Consider the following 24,050-nt stretch of genomic DNA (forward strand, 5'->3'; position numbering starts at 1 on the left):
TAAAGTTTGCAGACACTTTTTCCTATCATATTAATGTGGAGTTTGTGCCCTTTTGCTGCAGTAACAGCCTCTACTCTTCTGGGAAGGCTCTACACTAGATGTTGGAACTTTGCTGTGAGGATTTGATTGCATTCAGCCACAAAAGCATTAGTAAGGTCAGTTGCTGATGTTGGATGATTATTTCTGGATAGAGATGGCACTCTGATTGGGCCGATATCAGCAGAGAATCAGGAATTATAAGCTGTGTATTTCTTCCTGTTTGGTGGTAGAGTTTGGGTAGTTCAATCAAGATGAGCTACTTTTAGAGTGCTTGAATTAAAACGGACCGTAGCGTGACTGCTCAGTCAGCCCAGTTCATTAGAACAAGTGAGAACACTGCCATGCCAACCCATGTGAGCACTAACTATGCAGACTAAACCCTGGTGCAGACTCGGCCTACTTCTCTGGTGTGGTCTCAGTCAGCTTCTAAACAAACCCTGGTGAAGTCTCGGTCTGTTTCTTTGATACAGTCTCGGTCAGCTTCTAAAGGTTCTCTGCTGCAGTCTTGGTCCGTTTCTCTGATGCGGTCTCAGTCAGCTTCTAAACCAAACCCTGGTGAAGTCTTGGTCTGCTTCTTTGGTACGGTCTCGGTCAACTTCTGAACGTTCTCTGGTGCACTCTAGGACTGCTTTTTTGGTGCAGTCTCGACCAGCTTCTAAACAAACTCTGGTGCAGTCTTGGTCCACTTCTCTGGTGCGGTCTCAATCAGCTTCTGAACAAACACTGGTGAAGTCTCAGTCCGCTTCTTTGGTACAGTCTCGGTCAGCTTCCAAACGTTCTCTGCTGCAGTCTTGGACTGCTTTTTTGGTGCAGTGTCGATCAGCTTCTAAACAAACTCTGGTGCAGTCTTGGTCTGCTTCTCTGGCACAGACATGGTCATCTTCTCTTGTGTGGCCTGCATTCACTTCTAAACAAACTCTGGTGCAATTTGTTTGAAATATTAACACAAAACGGTACAAAGATGCAATTATTGGCACCAAAGGTATGTCATAAAATCTTCCCAATCGGTTGTGATTTTTTTATCTGTATTATTTTTGTTTACAGCTTTGGTTCTGTGCAACAATGTATTATTTTCTTGGTCTGGACCAAGGGAACCAAACTAAAATATAAACCCTGAGCTGCACATCTTAAGCAAAGTGCTTCAAAACAGCTGATTTGAAAGTAGAAAAAAAAATTGGTATTGGCTGTTATTCAGACAAACTCCAGGTCAGCTTAAAGGTACTGGATGGAACTCCATCATTCCAGAGAACACGTTTCCTCCACTCCACAGCCCACCATGCTTGACGTTGGACCTTAGAATCTGAGTGTTCAGCATAAACATAAGCTCACATGCAGCTGCTTCAGAGCATCCTATTCTATTGGCAATACTTTTTTACAGAGATTGTACCAGCTGTGCGCAGTTGAATATCCGTGTCAACAATGGGTGCACCTTAGTAGCTGAATTCCCTAATTAGAAAGGGTGTCCGGATACTTTTGGACACATAGTGTACATAAGCATAGAGAATAGCAAAAATTGTCTGATGCCATTTATCAAAATATTCATTACTATGTGCTAATTTGTATGATTATCACTCAGTTGCATTTTAATAAAGCAGTTTAACACTATATAAACACTTTTAAAATGAAAGAAATAATAATACACAATAAACCAAGGCTTGATCAGACATTAAAAAGGATCAGATTTATTCATTGTTTGGGTCCCTCAGTCCTGCCATATCTCCTGTCCTTTCCACTCATTGTCCCGTGCTGTGTCCTTTGCTCTACTCATCCATGTGATGATGGTGGGGGAGTGCATAGCCATCCATGTCCAGTGACAGTTTAATAATGTCAGCCATGTTTCATCCCACTTATCTTCAAGCACCCTGCTGTCTTGCTCTTTCAACACATATAATATTTACACACCTCACTGCCCTGCCAACCGACCCCAGTACCCAGCCACTGACATACCGAGCCTGCAAGTATTCTCTAAGTGGCCAGTACAGGAGGGGATGGGACAATAACTAGCCTCCAATTTTGAGTTATACTTTAGGAGACAGAGTGTGGTGCAGTAGTTTTATGAGGCAGTGTTTTTGCTGTGAGCTGCCTGCTGCTGGTTTGTAATAGAGAGGGTATAGTGAGTGTCTTCTGTGAGGCTTATTGAAGGGTTTTGGTGGATAACACCAAGGTCAGGACCCAGCTCAATGGACATTTAGCCTTCTTATCCCCGGAGAAGGCCGAGACAGCTGGCCACTGTTTCAGCTTCAGCTTCAGTTTTTGTTTCACATGGTCTCAAATTCAGACCCAAGTCAGAGAAATGTTTGAAATGTTTGAGAATTTTTGGCTACATTTTCTGCTATAAGCAGTGCCCAACAGAATGACCTACGAGGACCATAGAGGTAGGATGAGACGCAGTACAGTCATTAGCATTGACGCTTATTCATTTTAATGGGGTTTGCTTAGTGGTGCATGTACATTTAATCGGTTTATCAGCAAAAAGAGTTCAGAGTTCAGAGATGTCTTTGGGCCAACTTACTTTGTTCAGCAGGCAAATCATTGCTGGCTTTACATATGCCATCACAGCCCCACACTGAAAAACTTTCGGTCATTTGGTACTTCATGTAGTCTTTGTTTTTCTAGTGGTTCTTTCTAGAGGTGGTTTCTGCTCACCGTTACAAACGTTTGAACATAGTACCTGATGGACTACAGCTACCATATACACCAGAACACAGCTATGCTTCAAAGATTACTTGAGAACTTGGGAAATGTTGTTCAACACTTGAGATACCATGTAATGAAAATAGTTCACGAATGACAAAAGCTGACTACAACTACCAAGAACTTCACTTATATATACTTTCTTGATTAATTAATTAGTTAGTTAATTAACTTATTCATTTTTACAAGCATATGCAACAATATACAATATCATGACACTATATATATATACATTCATCATGAAATTTACACACAAGGTAAAGGGAAACAGGCATTTTCAAATTTTGCTAAAAAACTAAAAAATGTGCATACACTGATCAGACATTACATTATGACCACCTCCTTGTTTCTACGCTCATTTTATCAGCTCCACTTACTATATAGGTGCACTTTGTAGTTCTACAATTACAGACTGTAGTCCATCTGTTTCTCTGCATACTTTGTTAGCCCCCTTTTACCCTGTTCTTCCGTGGTCAGGACCCCCATGGACCCTCACAGAGCAGGTACTATTTGGGTGGTGGATCATCCTCAGCACTGCAGTAACACTGAAGTGGTGGTGTGTTAGTGTGTGCTGTGCTGGTACAATTTGATCAGACACAGCAGTGCTGCTGGAGTTTTTAAACACTGTGTCCACTCACTGTCCACTCTTTTAGCCACTCCTACCTTGTCAGTCCACCTTGTAGATGTGAAGTCAGAGACAAAAACCGTGCTGCTGCACAGTTTGTGTTGGTCATCCTCTAGTCCTTCATCAGTGGTCACAGGACGCTGCTGGCTGGATATTTTTGGTTGGTGGACTATTCTCAGTCCAGCAGTGACTGGAGTGTTTAAAAACTCCAGCAGCACTGCTGTGTCTGATCCACTCAGACCAGCGCAACACACACTAACACACCACCACCACGTCAGTGTTACTGCAGTGCTGAGAATGATCCACCACCCAAATAGTACCTGCTCTGTGAGGGTCCATGGGAGTCCTGACTACTGAAGAACAGGGTAAAAGGGGGCTAACAAAGTATGCAGAGAAACAGATGGACTACAGTCTGTAACTGTAGAACTACAAAGTGCACCTATATAGTAAGTGGAGCTGATAAAATGAGCGTAGAAACAAGGAGGTGGTCATAATGTTATGCCTGATCGGTGTATATGTTGTATGACGTCTATGGATGAACAGGATGTTTATTCACAGACTTGCATTTGGCCAGTAGGGCTAGCCAAGTACACTCGACCAGCCGAGCCCTGCACTGGATGCGCCTCTTCTGAAGCATGTGAACTGTACCTTCACCTCTTTCTGAACTACCGTTGATGTAGCATTAGTACAACACTGGAAAATACGTCATTGTGTTCTGAGAACAATGCTAAGTGACCACTGAGATTTCCGATCGCCTTGCATGTCGCATAGCAACGTGATTCAGGACCTAGGGGCATTGTGGGATTGCTGTCCTTCCCAGCCAATGAAACCTGGCCAATTGTATTCTCGTGGACCCCAGATGCAGAAAACACGTGCCATGGCTGGGGCTCAAACCCAAATCTCAATCGCAGGGTTAGCACAGCTTTTCCAGAGTGTCCACAGAGAGCCGTTTTCACATTGTTTGATGACTGAAACGTATTTACCTGTGTTAAAATGCTGGCCTTATCCTGCCACACATTTAAATAACACTTCAATTAGAAAGGACTCTGCCTTACTTGCCTCTCATCTCCTTCCAGTGCTATAGAATAAACAAAAAAAATTAAAAAATAAGCTTAATTCTCAGTGGTAATGCCAGTGTGGGGTACTCTTGCTTTTTTTCTTTCTTTCCTTTCATTTCTTTGAGCTTGTTTGTTTATTCACTTTGTTTTTCTTTCATCCCCTATAAGAAAGAGCCGAAGGCCTAACACCGTGTTTGCTTCTCTGGCGGTAATTTGCCTCGGATCAAGAGGCATGAGGCAGAAGTACAAACACTGTGTTGTTAATTTTAGCCCCCTGGGAATATTGGTCAGTACACTGCAGAGTCGCAAATGCTGTTCCGCAGTGCATTATTCCAGATAAAGTGACCTTGTTATTTAAAAAAAAAAAGCAAACAAACAAACAAAATACATATTTGCATTTTCTGTTGAACCAGTTAGACCCGCTGACCTTAAAGTTCATCTGTCAGGATTTGTCACTCGTGTACATTGTTGTAATTTTTGTTCATGCAGAAGTAATCAACAACTTTTCAAAAGTTCAAAGCAATTTTATGTATTTTTTTTTTCTTATTTAGTTATTGCTCATTTTAGCAGAGCCTCCCCACTGCAGGAAATGAATTAAAATGTTAATGTGTAGTACAGCAGCACATGAGACCTTTGTATGACTAAATCACTCCAGAGTAACTAAATGTGTCCTATTTTCTGAATGAGCCAAAAGCTCTCCGCTGTCACCGATTGCATTACAATGTGTCCCATTTCATTTGGGGAAGTAGCTTTCATTAGGCTCATCTTGTCAAAGTGCTGCTGGATCTTATCAACACTTTTTCCGAGCCTATGTGTGCCTGCTTGTTGTGCACTATGTGATTTGACAGTCAAAATCAATATCACTTAAATGGACAGTTTGATCCTGTAATCTCCAGGCCTCCTTCCTGCCTGCCTCCGCTTACATCAATCTCATCTGATGCACCCGCTTCAAAGCGGCCACCGAAAATCACAAGATTTCAGCCCTGTCATCCTCCGAAGAGGCTTCAATACATTCGCAGAGGGAAATTTTCTATTTACATGCAAAGTATTTTTTTTTCTTAATTATTTCTCGCTAGTCCCACTGACAGTTTGTCATGGTGGGATATGAGTTTAATGCTGGTTTGGTTAAGCCCCCTCTGCGCCCCACTGTCCAGTGCAAAGGTTTGACAGCACATTTGTTTTACTAAGGAAAAATAATCCCTTAACCCTTGGCGTAATCACTAACATGCCACGACCTCCTTATACAGTTCTTAGGTCTGTACAAATCCACATGTCCTTTGCCCTTGGGCTGAAAAAATCCCACCAAACGTATGGATTAACAGAAGGAAAAGCATCTGTGCTTAACAATGGCCCTCATTCAGTAAAATAGATTTATGATTTATTGTTCTTCTTTTTTTTCTTCAAAATATTTTCATAGATAGTTGATAAGATGGCAGCAGCAGTTTCCCTCTTGCGAGCAGTTAGCATGTAAATCATGCTCACGCACAACAATCAAGGCTAAGAGGAAGAGTTTAACTGCCACACAGGTCCTGTCAGTTTTAGCTGCTGCCTAAACATCGGCCTCTAACATCTGACCAAGGACGCACACTCTACAATTAAAAATAATATACTTCAATCAAATGTCAGCATTGATTCTACATAAATAATATATTATAGATACACAATTGTTGTCAAAAGCACTGAAGTGAAGGACAATAACTGGGTGGCTGCAGTATATTTCCCTTATGTGAAATCGATGGATATATTTTCATCAGGCAAATTCAATCCATTTTTTTTTCAGTGCAGCACAGTATTATATGACAGAGATTATATATAACATGTAACATGGCCTTACTGTATAATACATTATGACAACACTTAAGTAACAAAGTTACCAGTTTGTTGGCAGTTTTGAAGTTTGTGCCATAACAGATGGAAACTGATTCACATTCATATCCATCTGCACCGGAGGCATAGCCAGAATTTCACTTTAGGTGGCCTGGTTACAAGTTGGGAGGCCGCTATTAAACATCAAGGCTATGAGACATTGCTATAGTGAGGATGACGAACACCAGCTAGCTACCCACTAACATCATCAGAGAGGAAAAAATATAAAAAATATTAAGTACAACACATGATTGCTTACCTCACATTTAACTGCCTAATATTAGTATAACAACTGACAGCATATGACAGTGAGTACTGGCAAGAAACTCGCTTCTACAGCAACACATGTAGGTTTCTAGGGGCGAATGGTTTGAGGTTTTCTTGGTCATTTTTTCAACACGCTAAATTGCCTCTAGGTGTGTGGGTGTGTGTGAATGTATATGTCTGTCTGTCTGCCCTGCAATGGACTGCTGACCTGTCCAGGGTGTTTCCTGCCTTCCGCCTAATGATTGCGGGGATAGGCTCCAGCTCCCCCCCGTGACCCAGAAGGATAAGCAGCTTAGAGGAAGGTGTGTGTGTGTGTGTGTGTGTGTGTGTGGTCATTTTCTCGTTGTACTGAACTATACTACAGTCAACTACTGCTACTCGGTAACTAGAAAAGTAGCCTATAGGAATCGGCACAGCTCATTTTCAGCAGAAACAGTGGAGCAAGCTCATGCTGTGTTTATATGTCGGTGTTGGGCGAAAAAAAAAAGTGTCTTTTCATGCCTTTTCTGCAACTAACGGCAGCGTGTGGCCTTTTCTAACAAACAGAAATCTGTGGAGCCTGCCTTCCCAGCCCCCCCCCGCAGCTGCACCCCTGATCTACAAGGTTGTATTTTGCCAGTTTTGTGTTTTTCCTGCTGGAACACACCTGACGGAGGTCATGAAGGCCTTGATAACTCCCTAATGTGTTGAATCAGGTACGTCAGAGTTAGAAAAGCACAAAAGATGTGCAGAGCAAGGGCTCCACACAACTGGCACTGAGAGCTAATATAACAAGAGCTTGCTGATTGACCAGGATTCTACAGTCATTTTGAGAGTAGACTTATCATTACTTGCACAGCTGCTCATGGAGGTACGGTTCAGTGCACTAATGCGTCTGTTATTACTAATTTGAGGGGGAAAACCAAATGGGGACCTCTAAAATAATTAATGAAGCCGCCATTGTATGAAACTGCACGTCGGCACTGCCCTGCCGGCCATGCTGGGAATGATAAACCCGCACCTAAAAATCTGCACTGGTCCCCTGGCCAATCGGCAACCTGTCGGCACATTTTCAGGCTGTGGATGAATGTGAACAGACTTCAGAACAGCAGCTTACTTACTGCCAAAAGGCAGATAACCAGGCTGGGAAATGGCTGGCAAAACTGCAGTGCGTGACGAGAAGTTTTCCTGAATTTGAGAGAATGTTTAACAGTTATGGTTGTTCACATGATTACACGCTTAATTAAATGTCTTTTCAACATATGGAGGCTGGTTTCGTATGTTGATTAGAAAGCTGTTTCAAACACATCACAAACTTAAGACAGCTATGACATTTTTTTGTTAGATTTTTTTTTTTAAACTTTACCAAATGTTAACTTACTTGTTAACTACCAAATGTTAGCTAACTTTGAATCTAACTCAAAAGTGCTAGCCAGTACAAGGCTAGAAAATGCAGCTTGTTACAGTTCTGCATGCAAAAATCATAACATTTTCATAAAAAACAAAAAAGGTTTACTGAATTACAGAGATGATATGTTTCAGTAGTGACAATTCTTAATGTTCCACACTGATTTTCAGACTTGAGGACACATTTACTTCGAAACAGAGGGATGTAACTGCTCTTTATGTGGTCATGAGGGACAGGGATGCAGACTCACCTTCTGCTCTAAAATACAAGGGTGTGGCTAAAATAAGGCTCCGCCTATTAACTAAGACTAACAGTATAACTGCACTTCAGTAGTGACATGAAAATGTAACAGTATTTTTTGAATAAAGTTCAAAAATTTAAATCACAATAAACCTTTCTACTTCAAAAGAAATTAAAAAAACAACAACATTGGAAAAAAAACAAAAACGTGTGTTATTTTCACAAGTTGAAATTTAGGGATTAGGATTTGACACAGACACCTGTCAATAAAAGTGCCCTATAAATAATGATTTTTTTTTATATTTAGCTGACTACAGATAATAACATAATCCTTGTAAATCAAAATCTGATTATGAACAAAATATGCCATAACTTTAATCCAGGCCACATAGTATAAAGGCCACAGGCCACTTATAAAGCAAAATCTTATTTGACTTTAACTGTCCTCATCCTAGTCACTCATCGCTTTGTTAAAAGCATGGGAAAGAAGTAAAAGAGTCATGGAGTGACAGATGAGCAATCCATTAAACTGTGCCTTTAGTCGCCAATGCTAGGCAGCTGCTGTTTATGGAGGTTGCAAATGTAAATTAACGCCACAGTATACAGAGGCGTATTTCAGAGTGACTGCAGTGACCTTAACAATTGAGCTTGAATCCAAACAAAGCATGGCCCAGCCGTAGCGCCCAGAAGAGATTAACCAAATTTGAGACAGTCGATGAAACACGCGCAGTGAATTGGCCTCAAACAGCACTGATCCGTGCTCAGGAATTGAAGGGTATTATTTTGTAATGGGCGAACGTCCATGTGAAAGCACACATGCTGCAAGGCCAGCCTTGACTGAGTCAGTTGGAATAATGATATGAGTTATAATGAGAATCATAATGAAAAATGGTAGTGGCGGCACTGCTTATTAGTCAAGTTAATAACGCCTGCGTGAGAGATTTTTATTTTGAGTCGGAGGAAGTCCCATAGGACACACTATTAATTAGATCAAAATGTTTAATTGAGGTGTTACGGAGAACTGCAGATGCTTATCACGGTAAAAGGGAAAGAAGATTGTGAAGGTTTTTGCTTCTTTATCTTTCTGTGTTTTTCATAACATTAGTCTAGGAATTCATTAGCTCAGAAAATGAATGCAGTAATTAGTCTGCATGTTACTTTTACAGGTGATGAACTTGTGCAGTGCCATATTAATATGTAAGGGCTCATAAGTGTTCATTGTGACCTACTGCAGAAGGTCACATTAAACTTTCCCAATACAATATGTTTATTCAGTTTAAATGAAATGTAATGGTCAAGAAGGTCATTTGAAGTGCCGGTGTCCTGCTTAAAAGACCCTGTTTGAAACTTTCTAGAGCTTTTTTTGGTAGGGTTTGTATTTCTTTGCTGAAAATGATTCGTGGCCTTTCAGAATTGGAGCTCTATCTCCTTCTATTTTGAGACTCTTTGCTCAGGGCCAGCTTTATTGTATTTCCTGTGCACATTATCCATTTCCTTTCTTACACCACACACACAAACATGAGGCCAGGTGAGGGCAAGGATGTTTATTTTCTCTAGTTCCCCAGTGGATTAAAAAAATGCATGGGACTAAGGGAATGGGAAATAATAACATAATAATATAATGAATTGGGTTTGAACCTGGTCATGGACATTGTCATTCATTTGATATTAGTTTTGTTCATGGAGGGTTATTAGCATTTCACTATCATTTTAGCTTGCTTCTTGTAGATTGCAGTAGTTGGGAGGGCGGCTTTGATTTCTTTTAAAGTAGGTTTGAATGCTTACTGGGTCATTGAACACTAAAATTTAGAGAGGTTGCTAATTTGGGCACAATTTGGCTGCTCAAAAGGCATTTAAGTATCATACGATGTACTAATAGGACCAGTCGGAGTTTATCAAACACGTTTGATGTTTTAGACCCGACTCTGAGTGTAATCTAGTACTGTAAACTGGTCAGTCTGAACGGATTCCTGCAACAGCCAATGAAAACTGAGAGTGCTAAAGAAGAAAATACAACAAATAAACAAAGGAAAATGTCGAAAAGGCACACATGTGGAGTGAAGCTTTTTAAAGAGTTGCGTTTAAGGCATGAACACAGTCGAGTTTATGTACATTTAAAACTCTGAAAAATACCACACTGATCACATTTTTAAATCCATGACCCTCATTTGCTGCATCATTACTGTGTTTATTTGTGTCTCCTAGTGACAGGAGTTCATGCAAGTTCAGTGAGTTCCACTGGGTTCAGCAACAGCTGAGTAATGTGTGATCCTCAATATATTAGTCTCCCCAAAACACAGTCAGATAGTGTGAGATGCCCAGTCTTTTTTTAATCTGTTAAGACTTTAAAAGTTGTGTAGTGCACCCAAGGCTTAAGGCTTTGAATTGGAGTATTTACTGAAGAATTCACTGTATAATTGCATACAAAGTAAATAATATGTTACTTGAATGCCTGACAAGCTTTAAATGTCCGCCATAAGTAGTATTTAACCCAGTGTAAGGAAACAAATGCATGGCTCCATTAGTTTGATGCTAACATAACACAGGAACTCACATACAGGCACTAGCTGAAACTAAGATTATTATTGCTAAAGTAATTTAATGCCAAAAAGCTACTTACAAGCAGGTAGGATAATGGGCTGGAGCTGCAGTAGGGTCCACAACCCAGTCTCCCTGTTAACACATGGTAATGCACGTGGCATGTTTGAAATGTGAAAACAGCCTTGAAACTCCACAGTCAGTAAGAGAAGTGGTGTTTAGGAAATTATGTTATCAGCATGTGTTTGCATATCTTGTCTACTTGTTGATATTTTTGGCAGTTTATATGTCTGTTGTTGAAATGTTCTGTCAGTGAGCTCTGTTTAAAATGTCTATAATAAATTAGCATGTCGGCAAGTGTGACTGAATGCTAATGTGAGCCATTCATTACAAGCTAGCTAGCTAACTAAATATTAAAAGCCCACAATATCATCTAAGGTAAAAGTAGCTGGACCCTTTCATTGTTGACAGTCTTGATCACATTATGAAAGAGGTAGTTTTGTTTTGGTTGTTTTTTTTGCCAAGTTTTTGATGTTTTACTGGCTCTTCGTAGTCTCTGCCTTGTTGAAATGCTTGTTTGGATTCCTGTGTGTTAGGTCGCTTTTCCCGCACTCCACAGAAATGCTATCATCTGTATTTAGGAAAAAAATAAATTTAGGTCCAAGGTCCAAGTTAAGTTGGAGTTAACTTTTTTATGTAGAATTCCTCATGTTTAGTCAAAGCATCAATGATTATAAGATCTGTAATGTAAGTGCAGAGCTGGATAGAGACCTCGACTTATTTTCAACAAAAATACTGCTGTTTCAGCTTTTAACAAAAAAGAACAGAGACCCCTGATGTAAGGTAGCACTGATAAGCTGCTTTCAGCTCTTTCATTTTTTTTTTTGCATTGTAATGCAGGAAATGCAATAGTTTAAAGCATTTATTGATTGATTTAAAAAAAAAAAAAAAAAAACATGTGAATGGAAAAGTTATTTTAAGATATATTTAAATGTGAATTTCACACCAGAAACAGACTGTGTTAAATATGACAAAAAATGCAAATGAAATTATTGAAATATACAACAGTGGGTGATGGAAAAAGTGCTTTTCCTCAACCAGTAGTCCATATTTCTTGGCTACAATAATATACTTTACATTTTATGGTGGAAGAATTATTCATGATTATTATTATTATTATGGTGATTATTATTAATAATAAATTGTGTTGAGCATTTCTGTATTTTGTTGTATAGTATGTTGTCACCACTTAATAAAATCAATCAGCGATTCGAAGCTGTACATTACAGTGATTTTACTACTGGTAAGGAAGTTTCAGACAACACTTGAACACCAGCTCTTACCTGTGATAAAATCACTATAATACATCACAGCATCTCATGGCTTCATGCTTTATTCTGCAGGGACTAAAGAAACTAAAATGATCTATGATCTTAGAGTGAGATTGTATGTGCAGTTATTTTTACTGTTGAAAGTGAGAAGAATGTTAATGTTCTTCCTTTATCCTTTATTTATTTATTGTATGTGTATTGTGTGTGCAAGTATGGGTGTGAACATCTGTCCTGTGTGGGGGCGTGTGCATGTTCAGTCTCACAGAAGTAATTAATGCTTGACAGTTGAGAACCATGCAATGCCAGGCTAATGATAATGTATCCAATAATATAGCAATTAATATGTATTACTCTGAATCCAATAAATCAGCAAAATAACATTTGTGTTGAAAAGCAGAGGTTAATTTGATGACATGAAAAATGGAATCTTCCCTTGCTTCCTTACATATGAGCTTGGATATAGCCGCGAGCAGGACTGTTAGTCACTGTCACAGCACAAAAAAAGTTAGATTACACTCTTATTGCCCCACAACCCCCCTTCTTTAAAAAGAGTCATTAATTGTGGTTATAATGCAAAAAATTACAGCTAAATTTGAAACAGTGGAACCCTTGTAGTGACTGAACACTCTCCAGAACTGCCCAGAACAATCATGAATCGCCACAGGACATTTTTTAACCATTTTTTTGGTACTGCAATAACAGCGGCTTTACAACAACAGCATCAACAACTAATGAGCGCACAAAGTCACGCGGTTCGTGCCGTTCATGCTCTCACTGATGCTGTTTCAGCAAGTCCTGATTGGGGCTTAAGTGATGTGTGCAAAACTGTGTTCAGCATTCAGTAAAATGTCCACTTATTGCTGATTTATATTCCGCTCAATTTCAGTTCGAGTGCACCCACTGTGCACCAAAGCTATCTCTCTCTCCTTGTTTTGCGGTGCATGCTGAGTGCAAACGCATTTATTTAGTAGAACAGCAGCCTGAAGATGCCGTTTTGTCATGCTTCTCACTTCTAATTCATGTTAAGTGAATCGGACGTCGGTGCAAATCCTGTGCTGAGATTAGAGGCACACTAACAACTCTGCGCAAACAACAGCCAGGTGAACAAAGAGGGTGGAAAAGGGGTGGGCAGGGAGTGGAAAAGGGAGGGAGGGAGGGAGGGAGGGAGGGAGGGAGAGGCAGGCAGTGATGAAGGAGGGAAGTAAAATCATTGGTTGGTAGCCTGGAGGCAAAGCAAAATCTATTCAATTTGCTTAATAAAATTAGCTTGAACATTGGCTACATTATGAGAGGCGATGTTTGGCTAAGCAGTCAGAAAGCAAATCACTGAGCAGGTCTAGATCCTCTCACTGGCACACAGGGAGAGATCCCTGAGCACAGAGCATATATACTGAGACCCTAAAGGCACCACTCGGCTCCACCGCCACTGAGGGAGCGTCCACCTTTGGCCTCAACAGCCCCCCTGCAATAAGGCATGCGTGACACTGCAGGACAGAGTGACTCTAAAATGGCCGAGGGAGCAGGCTTGGTCTCAGATGGTCAGGCTTCACCCTCTGCCAGCTCTCCGGAGACGGCAGAGCTGACCCACGCAGAAGAGGGTCTCCCTGGGCCTGTCCTGACCCCCTCCAGCCCGGGACAGGCTCTCTGCCGCCCCTGCTGCCTGGTTGTGATGCTGATCTTGCTGCTTCTCTCTTTCCTTGGCAGCTGGGCGGTGGTGCACCTCAGCCTGGGCTCACGGGCCAGACCTTTCAGGATCTCGTCAAGTTATGACCAGCCTGGAGAGCAGGAGACCGCCACCTACGACCCCCTCTTCATCACTAACTGCACCATGGGTAAGAGAGCTGTTTTAGCTGTGTTTTTAAATGTAATTTAACGTTTTTGAGCATTGTGAACATGAATGTGACTTTAGAAGTTGGGAGTTGCTCTTGTTTTGCCAAACTACTCAAATTGCAGTACATTAAATACTGAATTACATGTATATTCTGTATCAACAAGTACAAGTGTGCACTGTGGTATTTTTAAGCTGTAATAACGCATCAAATTTTAGCTGATATAAAAATATTTTTGGGGGTTATTTTTGAGCATCTTGAACATGAATGTAGCTTTAGCTCTTAGAAGTCGAGAGTTCTTTTGTTTTGCCATATTATTTAAATGTAATTACATATTATAGCTCAAAAAAACAAAAAAAACAAAAACCCTGTGACTTCTAACGGTTCATTTTCAGCTACCTGTTCAGTTTGAAGTAAAATGAAGCAAAGCATTTTTATTGTTCCTGATGCCTTTAACGTCCTTTTAATTTGAGGAATTTCTGGATAACTGGGCTGTTTTCTGTTAGACATCTTGCATGTCTCGCTCATTAAAGTCTATATAGCAATTACAAGACAGGTGTCGAGCAACTCATTACGCATGTATAAGGGGCGCAGGATTTAGGGATTGAGGACTAGTTCACTTCTCTAATGATCCGTTCCTTTTGCTGTATACGATGCAGCTTTGCGGTCTCATAAGTGAGACCATTACAGCAGAGTGAAGCGTTTACGGGGCTAACTAAAACAGATAAAAGTGCGATATGGTCCGCTGTAAGATTTATTGAAGTGGCCACTTTGCCTTTGTCTTGTAAAAGCTCACCCTCTTCAGCAGCAGCTTTTATGAGGAGCGCAGCCCTGTGGAGCCTTCAGTAGCCATTATCTAGTGTGAGCTAGCGTCTCAAAGCCCATGATCTTCTGCTTTTTAAGAGGATGTAGTGTTCTGCTTGTTTTTTTGGGGGGGATCAAAGTTTGGAAAGACAGCCAAACAAATCAAAACTGCCAACTTTATCGATAATACATAGCGGCACTCAGTTGGCGAGAGAGGAAATAAGCAAACATTTTAGATGAAAATCACATTTAATTTTGGTTATGGATTCAACATGTGAGAGACCGGAACAGAAATACTGAGGCACTGCAAGGAAAGCAAGTCAAGTCAGACCTCTATCTTTAAAAGGATAAATCAGTATTATCTGATTATGAATGAAAATCAAACATATCTAATCATGTATAAAACAAATATTTAAAAAAACATATATGAAAATATGTTTTAATAGAAAATATAAGGCAACACTTTAATGAAGGGTATCACTTGTAAACCTGTGTGACACCTACATAAGCCTTTAATGACCACTGACGTAAACCTACTTAACCGGCGAGACTTTCATCACATGTTAAGATTATTATTTAATGATGAAAAACGATGCAAACTGGCTGCGTTATTCATATGTTATAACCACTGGTGGGTCTCTTGAGGTAATGAGGATAAACATTAATAAAGGCTTATTCCTACAAGTGTCAGTTGTCATAAAAGCTGCTTTTGTCAGTTTTGATGTCATTTCAACTGACAAGTGTTACGACAGCTGACAGCTGTTGGAATAAGCCTTTATAAATGTCTATATAGGTTTGGCTATTGTCACAAAGACTTATGCAGGTGTTGTCACCCTATGAACACTGCTGTTCTCTAAAGCATTACTGAACATTGTTTCCAGCCTAATGCCATTGTCGCCGTCACACAAAAAAATTATCTAGTTAGAAATTATTACTTAGAAAAAATCTAAAAAAGAATGAATGTAAGTAAATATATATTCATATTAGGAGTGTTTATTTCTTTCTCCTGTAAAGTTACCATTTTGTTCCGCAACATTGAGAATTCTCAATACAGATGTGTTGAAAAACAACAATAATGTAATAACTAATCATATTTTGTGTTACTTTGAGCACAAAATGTTTAAAAGACGTAATGTTTAAAAGGGGAGAGGACCTGCCCCAGCTGGAGGAGTTTAAGTATCTCAGGGGTCTAGTTCACGAGTGATGGGAAGAGGGATCGTGAGATCGGCCGCAGGCTGGGACAGGCAGCAGCAGTAATGCGGTTGCTGTACCGGACTGTAGTGGTGAAGAGGGAGCTGAACCATAAGGCAAAGCTCTTTGTTTACCGATCGGTCTACATCCCGACCCTCACCTATGGTCATGAGCTGTGGGTAAAGACCAAAAGAATGAGATTGCAAATACAAGCGGTGGAAATGAGCTTTCTTCACAAGATGGCAGCCTACACTCTATTTAATAGGCTGTGGAGCTCGGCCACCCGGGAGGAGCTCGGAGTAGAGCCGCTACTCCTCCGCATTGAGAGGAGCCAGCTGAGGTTGTTCGGGCATCTGATCCAGATGCCCCCTGGACGCCTCCTGGTGGGGGTGTACCAGGCACGGCCTACCGGAACAAGACCCTGGGGTCGTCCTAGGACCCACTGGAGGGATTATATCTCCAAGTTGGCCTGAGAGCGGCTTGGGGTCCCCGGGAATGAGCTGGAGGAAGTTGCGGGGGACAGGGTTGTCTGGGATTCTCTGCTCTCCCAACTGCTACCGCGACCCTATCTGGACTAAGCGGCTAACGATGATGATGATGATGATGATGAGGATGATGATGATGATGTTTAAAAGACCCATAACAATGACACTAAAATGCTATGTTTATTAGCACCTAGTTTTTGAGATTTTGTGATGTCATCGTCATGTTTGAAATGGGAATGTGATCCCTCCAGCAGTTATGTTGGCTCAGTGGTTTCATGATCAGGAACATTCTTCCACATTTTGGGTGATGAAGGAGTTTCTTCACAAAACAATGACCAGTGGTGGACTGGTGGTTAAACCATCTTAGGATTCCCCACAGGCAGTTCCCTGAATTGGTCAAGTTTGGGTATGTGACCTTTACTTGAATGTTAGTTCCTCTGAATGTGCAAATTGCTGCTAACAGCAAGGCTAATGCCTGGCCAGTGCTACAGGAGAATAAGGCCAATTTTGAGGCCAATTCGCCCCTCTCAACTGCAGAAGGTGTCCAGATTTTAGGAAGGTCTGAATTATCTTCACAGATTATCCTGTGGTGTGGGGTATGTATAATCTAATCATTAGACATCTAATCTACTCACAGTCCCGATTTTAAATGGTAAATATTAACCCCTTACATGGCCAGGGCCTGCTGGTGAGCCTAACGATTTATTACACACTTCTACAACCTAAGAATATCTCAGCCAGTTGCATTGAAGTCCCTGTAGTTACTGAATAATAGGCCTTAGTATGTAATAAGCCTGGGATTTTAAGGGATTGATACATGTTTAATAGTCATATTTGGAGGAATGCTGACTGTTAACCAATCAAAGCAGAGTTGAACCAGCAGAATTGAAGTATATGTAAGCATTGTAAAGAAACAGTTGCATTCACATATAACTGACACAGAAATCTGTGCCATGCTGTGATCTGCTATGTTTGTTTTTTTCTGTATTCTTCTTGTTCACGAGAAATTCTCAGGTTCTATGAGATGGGACTGTTGATCAGGCCGGCAATTTGTGAGCATAGTTTAAAACTGTGTGCTGTTTCATTCTGGGAGAATCGTGCAGTGAGGGGGCTGTGGTGACTGAAGGATGACTAATGACAAAAAAATCTGTCGAATCTGTCAGTAGTTGTGAGGTTTTTTCATGCTTTCAGCATCATTTGAGATGCAAAAAATCGTGTAATGTGGGCCAGGCATAACTGAAGGCTCATGCTGTGATCTGTGTGGTCATGTGCCAGGACAGCTTCTTGTAAAAAAAGGTGCCGTTCTACATAAAGTGAGACTAACCGCTGTGAGTGTCCGAGCCACGGTCATTAAAAGTCCCACAGTGTTTCTCTGAAGATTCTTGCTTTCTAATAATCACACTCTACACAACTCCCTAATTCTCTTTGTCTCTCTTTTGCACTGAGCAGCTGATGCTGGTACATACAGGCTGGATGCCTGAGATTGCAAGCAAGGAGACTATTACATGAAAAACAGCCTCATACTATGATATTTAGTGATATAGTAAAGCATAGTAAGGTATCTGTTACACATTTGACCATCTTATCTGGTCAGGTTTTACAGTTGGGTGTTGTGATATCAAAACATTGTGCCTTCTATGAAGTTATTGTTTTTGAAGATTTCAGCTTCTTATCACTGTTTTTGGAACAAAACCTTGTATCTCCAAAACAGTAACTGGAAAAAGGAAAAAACCTACTTTACTTCTAATGTAAGTCAATGGAACCAGAATTTTTTCCAAGTCATTTTGAGCTGTTTCTTTCAGTTATTTCTTCATGAAATTTACACACAATGTAAAGGGCAACAGGCATTTAAAATTGTCAAAAACTGAAATATGACACAAATGGAGGTACAAGGTTTTGTTCCGACAGCAGCCTTACGCTTCTATAAGAATAGCTATTGCTTGGAGAAGATTGATCAACATCAGTATGTGAATCGGTACATTGTTTGTTGGTCAGTAAAATGTACACATCACGGTGACAAACAAGCTTTAAAAATAGCTAAAGAGTCATGTGAAAATGATACATGGACCGAAGGAAATGGCCCAAAATGACACATAATAAAATCTAATTACATTAATATACATGGAAATTAGGAGCACCTTTCCTTTTCCTACAAACTTACTGTTTCAAACATGCATTTTATTATGACAGTGACAAACTGTTATGTGGCACGAATGATGTGTTCAAGAGAAATTCGCTCACACTGAACATTTGTTTACCTCACTTTAGACTTTAGTCTGAATGAAACATAACTGCCTCTTGTCACTTCCCCATTTGTTGTCTGACAATTGTTGCTCAGCATTGATGTCAAAGGCCCCTCTATGTAAACACACAACACAACTTGCAAATTCTTTTTTTTCCCCTTCATTCTGGCTCCCTTGTGCTTCCTGATTCAATAACTTTGTGGGAAATTGCGCATGTCGAGACGTGGGAGGAACAACATGCTGCTTGTCATGCAAATTCAGACACAGACAGATCTCTAATTGTTCTAGGCTTCTGGAGCTCAACCAGTTCCCTGTATTTCCCCAATCAAATCCCTTAGGGTCACTCACTCCTCAGACGGGTGTACTTCCCTGAAGCACGGCATGTACCTTTGCTCTCTGTCCTTTAGACGCTCCCACTCGCCATAACAGATATTAGCAGATTGACATGCTTTACAGCCTGCCTTGTATTCCTCTAGCACCTGCCAGCACGGCTCAAATTACTTGCCACCCAGAAACGTGTGAGTTTGATGGACTGAGTCTCAGAGCTAATTCTTAGAGGAGAGGTGTGTGTGTGTGTGTGTGTGTGTGTGTGTGTGTGTGTGTGTGTCTGTGTGTCTGTGTGTGTCATGCATTTTCAGAACAGGAATGTCCAGGCTTTGAACAAATACACATTAGGACTAAAAAAAAAAAACACTAATATTACAATAATTACAAATAACATTAATTAATTCATACAATAAGTGGTAATTTTACACTTGTCAGTGTGTTTGTTTAACCCTTTCCAAATCTCTCCTCATGGCAGCCCAGTATTATTTGTAATCATCCAGTACCTGGTTTGGCTAATCAGTACTTCATTAGTTTGCTCCCTGAAGAGGACATGTTATCTTACTTTCCCTCAGAAAATCTAGAAAACCTGTCATTTGGCAGGGGGTTTTAAAACATTTGCATACAGCTTTGTGTTGTTTGCCTTTATTCAAATAATACTTGGTGATTTTACAAGTAAAGGCACTCAAGTGCCCAAGACTGCATACGCTAGTGAAAATGCATGTATTTTGCAGTCTTTTCTATTTTATAATTACAAATTAGATAGTCAGCATAACAGTTTGTGGTATGTAGAATCTTTGAAATATTTACCTGAATTTCAGAGTTGCTTAGTGTTTGGTATGTCCTCAATTCGCTTTAAGGACAGTGTGCACTGGAGCTGGCATAACTCCACAGGTTTTTTCAGATGTACTCACATTAAATGTTAAGAAAGCTTTTACCTTCTCCTATAAAGTTACTATTTTGGAAGTAATATTTTACTTTTTTTGACAGCAGCAATATATTTATTGCATATGGGACATATGACCTCTCATTACCTGGGGGTTGGGGTGGGCAGTGACGAGTGACAAGAGTCAAATGTGAGAAGAGTCAAATCTGTTTCTTTTTCTCACTTTTCCATAAATATTTCTGTAGGATTTGTCATATATGTGTGAGTGTGTACATATATATATATATATATATATATATATATATATATATATATATATATGACTCGCATCACGTTGGGTGATGGGGGGAGAAGGGGGGGCATCCTACCCACCCAGAGAGAGAGTGAGGCCAGTTGTTCTCTCTTTGACTCTTGGACCCAATATATATTTTAATATATCATTGCTGCTCATGGACAAACACTTATCTTCAAAATAGAGACTTTATAGTAGAAGGCGAATACGTTCTTGGCTTTTAATGTAAGTTAATGTAAAGAGTTTTTATTTATATTTTGGAGCATTTCTATTAATTCATTCATCATGAAAGTTTCACACAGTGTAAAGAACAACTGTCATGTTCAAATGTTGTAGAAAAAAATGGAGATACATGTTTTTCTTTGGACACCTTCATACACATTCTACTTTGGATTACCTGAATACTGATGTATGTCTACAGCAGTTCATGGCCCCTTCTGTTGGTTTGGGCAGCTTGAGCATGAGCGACCCCGAGATCATAATAAAAACTTTTATTTTTATTAGATCGTACTGTTTCATCTCAATTCAGCCAAATAGTGCTTAGCATCATTGTCTCTGGAGGTCACTTTTTCCTCGGGTCCTGGATATTTTGCTTTTATGAGCGAAGGCGTGGATCGCCTTGTCATAAAACGTTAACTTGCTCGCCATTTGTTTCTGTCTGACTCATCCGCTTTGAAAGCCCTCTGGCAAACCTGATTTTGATCACAATGACATCATAAAAAAACATATCTGGCAGCCTGAGTTTAGTTTGTCGTGAGTTTGATGAGATTCATTTATATTCTCAAGCCCTCTCTTTTTGAAGTGTGTGAGCGAATGCAGTTAGCAGACATGAGTCCCTTACAGTGCGAGGAAAGGAAAGGCATTCAGCCGCTAATCGCTGCTCCCTATTAGTTAAATGATTTCAGCAAGAGTGTCTCTGAGAAACGCTTCTTCTCCTCACTGATTCAAGGTGCCTTTCTAATTACCCCTTCTGTCATGAGGCTAAAAGGTGAATCAGTGCAGTAGAAAAGAGCAGCTTCCACTGTGCAGCATTGATCACTTCAGTTAGATTGGCTTGTGAATGGAAAGCAGTAAAGGGCATCTTCGGCTTGAGCATTCTAATCTGTAAGTGTTACAAACTTTGTACTTACTTTTGCCAAAATCACGATGAGGCAAGAAGAAGCACTTGATACAGTGGAACTTTTCAGTCATTTATACTGGAGCACTTTTGTATCATATGGGTAACAAGTGCCTTGCTCCTGAGAATAGCAGTGGTAGGTACAGCAGCGTTCGTAGGCTCACACCTTATACCCACCAGCCATTAGCAGAGTTGTCATTGCTTGTATTCAGTCCTCCAGCTCTTTAGGGTGTTAGCCTGGAGCCTGGGGCTCAAGCTGCTGTACTACTGCATTTCCACAGCAATCCTTACATCAGAATTCAATACTGCCTCACAAAACCACATAAGCACATGTCACATGTATCTGTGATTACACACAGTCTTCGAGATAAAGGTGCCAAGAAGAGTTCTTTGGAGCAGTGTAAAAGAAGAACTACGTCTGATTCCCTAAAGAACCTTTCAAAGGATGAAGAAGTTAATGAGGTAACACTTTATTTGGATGGTCCACTGTAGATGCTTTGTAAATGCTCAGTATATCTTTAAGTAGCATTGAACTAAATATCCATTAAATCCAACTGAACAAGTTCAGTGTGAAAGAGTATATTAAATCTAACCCTAACCCTAAACCTAACCCTAACCTCAAGGCAAAACCTACATCTACTTCTGACCTTAACTCTAACCATAATGTTGTTGATAATCAACTGAACATCACCAGAAAGTTTGTTAATGATTTAAGCATCTATAGAGCATCTATAGGGGACCATCCACATAAAGTGTGACCGTTAGTTAGTGGAGCGGGTCATGGTTGGAGCAAAATTCTGCAGGAAGGTAGATCTCAAGTACCGTTGGTGACTACTGATATAAAGGCTCTATCATAATAAAGGTTTATCATCGTAGGCCCTTTTATTACATACCAGTGATGCTTATCCAAAAACATTATTGGCTATTATTATATTATTGAATTGTAATGAATCATAAACTACTTTTGTAGGATTCTCCAGAAATATTTATTACAAATATGTATGAGTTTAACTTCCTGAACAATCTGTGTCTATAAATTGAGGGTTTTGCAATACAGCTGAAATATAATTACATGACTACATATTCAATTACATATTGAATAATACAATTAACCAGATTTGCATTGTGTTTACATATTCATTTGTTTGAGATGACAAACATGGCAAAAATGTAAAGGATATCGGTCCAACAGATTATGTATTCACTGTTACAGGTGGATCACATTAGTACAGCTTATGTAAATACATGTCGTCTTAAGCTGTTACTCATATATATATATATATATATATATATATATATATATCTATATATATATATATATATATATATATATATATATATTCATATACTCATATATTATGTCTTGATTGTTATAACAGCATATTTTCTTTTATGTAGTTACACATGTATATTGATGTTTTTCCAGTAAGACTTTTCTGATTGTAATCACCTACATTATCAGAGTGCATACACTGCATTTGCACAGGAAAATGCCAATGTTCCTAACATTTCCGTAGCTGGGGTAGTATGCTTGTGTTGCGATATGGTAATCCAACCAAGGTTCTGGCTGTAAAGCTGTAATGTGATTTGTGTTTACCATGAAACAGCAGGTGTCCACACATCTTCAAAAGATTACTGTTAAATTAAAGGTTGGTGTTACCATGTTACCAAAAATATTCCAGTTGTTGTAGTTGTTGCATGTAGTTATGATGTAGGTACAGTAAAGTCACAGATTAGTAATCCAGGCATTGATATTTGGGTAGATTAGTACAACACACATATTTAAATTGATTGCTTGAAAGTTAATTTTGAAGATACTTGGTGTACTGTCACAATTGAAAATGGTTTAAGTCTGAAATCTGGTTATATTACCATGTTATAACACAAACATTCTTTTAGGGCTAACTAAATGTTTTGAAACTTGGCATGTCCTGTGGAGATGCAGTGTAAGTACTCTCATAATGTAGGGTATAGCACACTTGTGATTCTGTTATAATCAGGAAAGTCTTATTTGAAAAATAGTTCATACAAAAATAATTATCCTTACCCTACTACTTCTGCATAATTACATAAGAGAAAATATGCTTTTCTAGCTATCAAATACATTTGTGTAATTATACATGTGTGTTTACATAAGCCATGCTACTGTAATCCAGCTGTAACAGTACATCACCAGCAGTTACATTGTTGTTGCATGTATTGTTATTGTGTAATTACACAGTTATTATAGAAACGTATTGTAAAGTGACGCTATTCTTTTACTAGTAGGCCTCTCATAGTTATATTTGAGCGGATTTCAGTTATTTACACCGACTGCAAACATTTTCCACAGTTGTTAGCTTTCACAGGCATATGTTTACATCACAACAAACAGAATGTGAGTTGGATGCAGTTTGATCAGTTGGGTTGAGACAAATACTTGTAAATAAAAGAAAGCAGAAAACGCATTTGTTGAGACATGGGTCAGCAGATGACTCAGCGGTGAGTAATGTTTGTTTATTTGAGCTCAAGCTGTTTCTGTCGTCTGTTAGGAGCCATTAAGTGTCATCAGCTAGTAAGCAATATATCTAGCCTTATACTTTAATAGTTGCATACAAAGAACAAAAAAAGACAACCATTATTAATTGTTAATCACAATTATTTGTAAGGTAATTAATCATCAGCTAAAACTTCATGGTCGTGACAGGCCTGTTTTCTACAGCATACATCTGTATCCCCAGCAATAACCTTGTATGCAATTTAAAACATAATGAAACATGGTATCAATGGAAAGTTTTACATCCATGCCATGTTTTTGTTGGAGCCAGCAATGAGTGCAGTTTCTGAGGGTGTTG

At 39.6% G+C, this 24,050-nt stretch overlaps 1 protein-coding gene across 1 annotated transcript in view; it reads left to right on the forward strand.

Annotated features, from left to right (window-relative positions):
- The window catches only part of alk (ALK receptor tyrosine kinase), a 296,309-nt gene that overhangs the window by 178,829 nt on the left and 93,430 nt on the right, over positions 1-24,050 (forward strand). The window contains exon 4 of the mRNA XM_036592647.1: positions 13,750-13,877. Within this exon, the coding sequence (XP_036448540.1) occupies positions 13,750-13,877 (128 nt within the window). The remainder of the gene's footprint in view (positions 1-13,749; positions 13,878-24,050) is intronic.

Source organism: Colossoma macropomum, unplaced genomic scaffold (genome assembly GCF_904425465.1).
Source record: "Colossoma macropomum unplaced genomic scaffold, Colossoma_macropomum, whole genome shotgun sequence".
Taxonomy (NCBI): domain Eukaryota; kingdom Metazoa; phylum Chordata; class Actinopteri; order Characiformes; family Serrasalmidae; genus Colossoma; species Colossoma macropomum.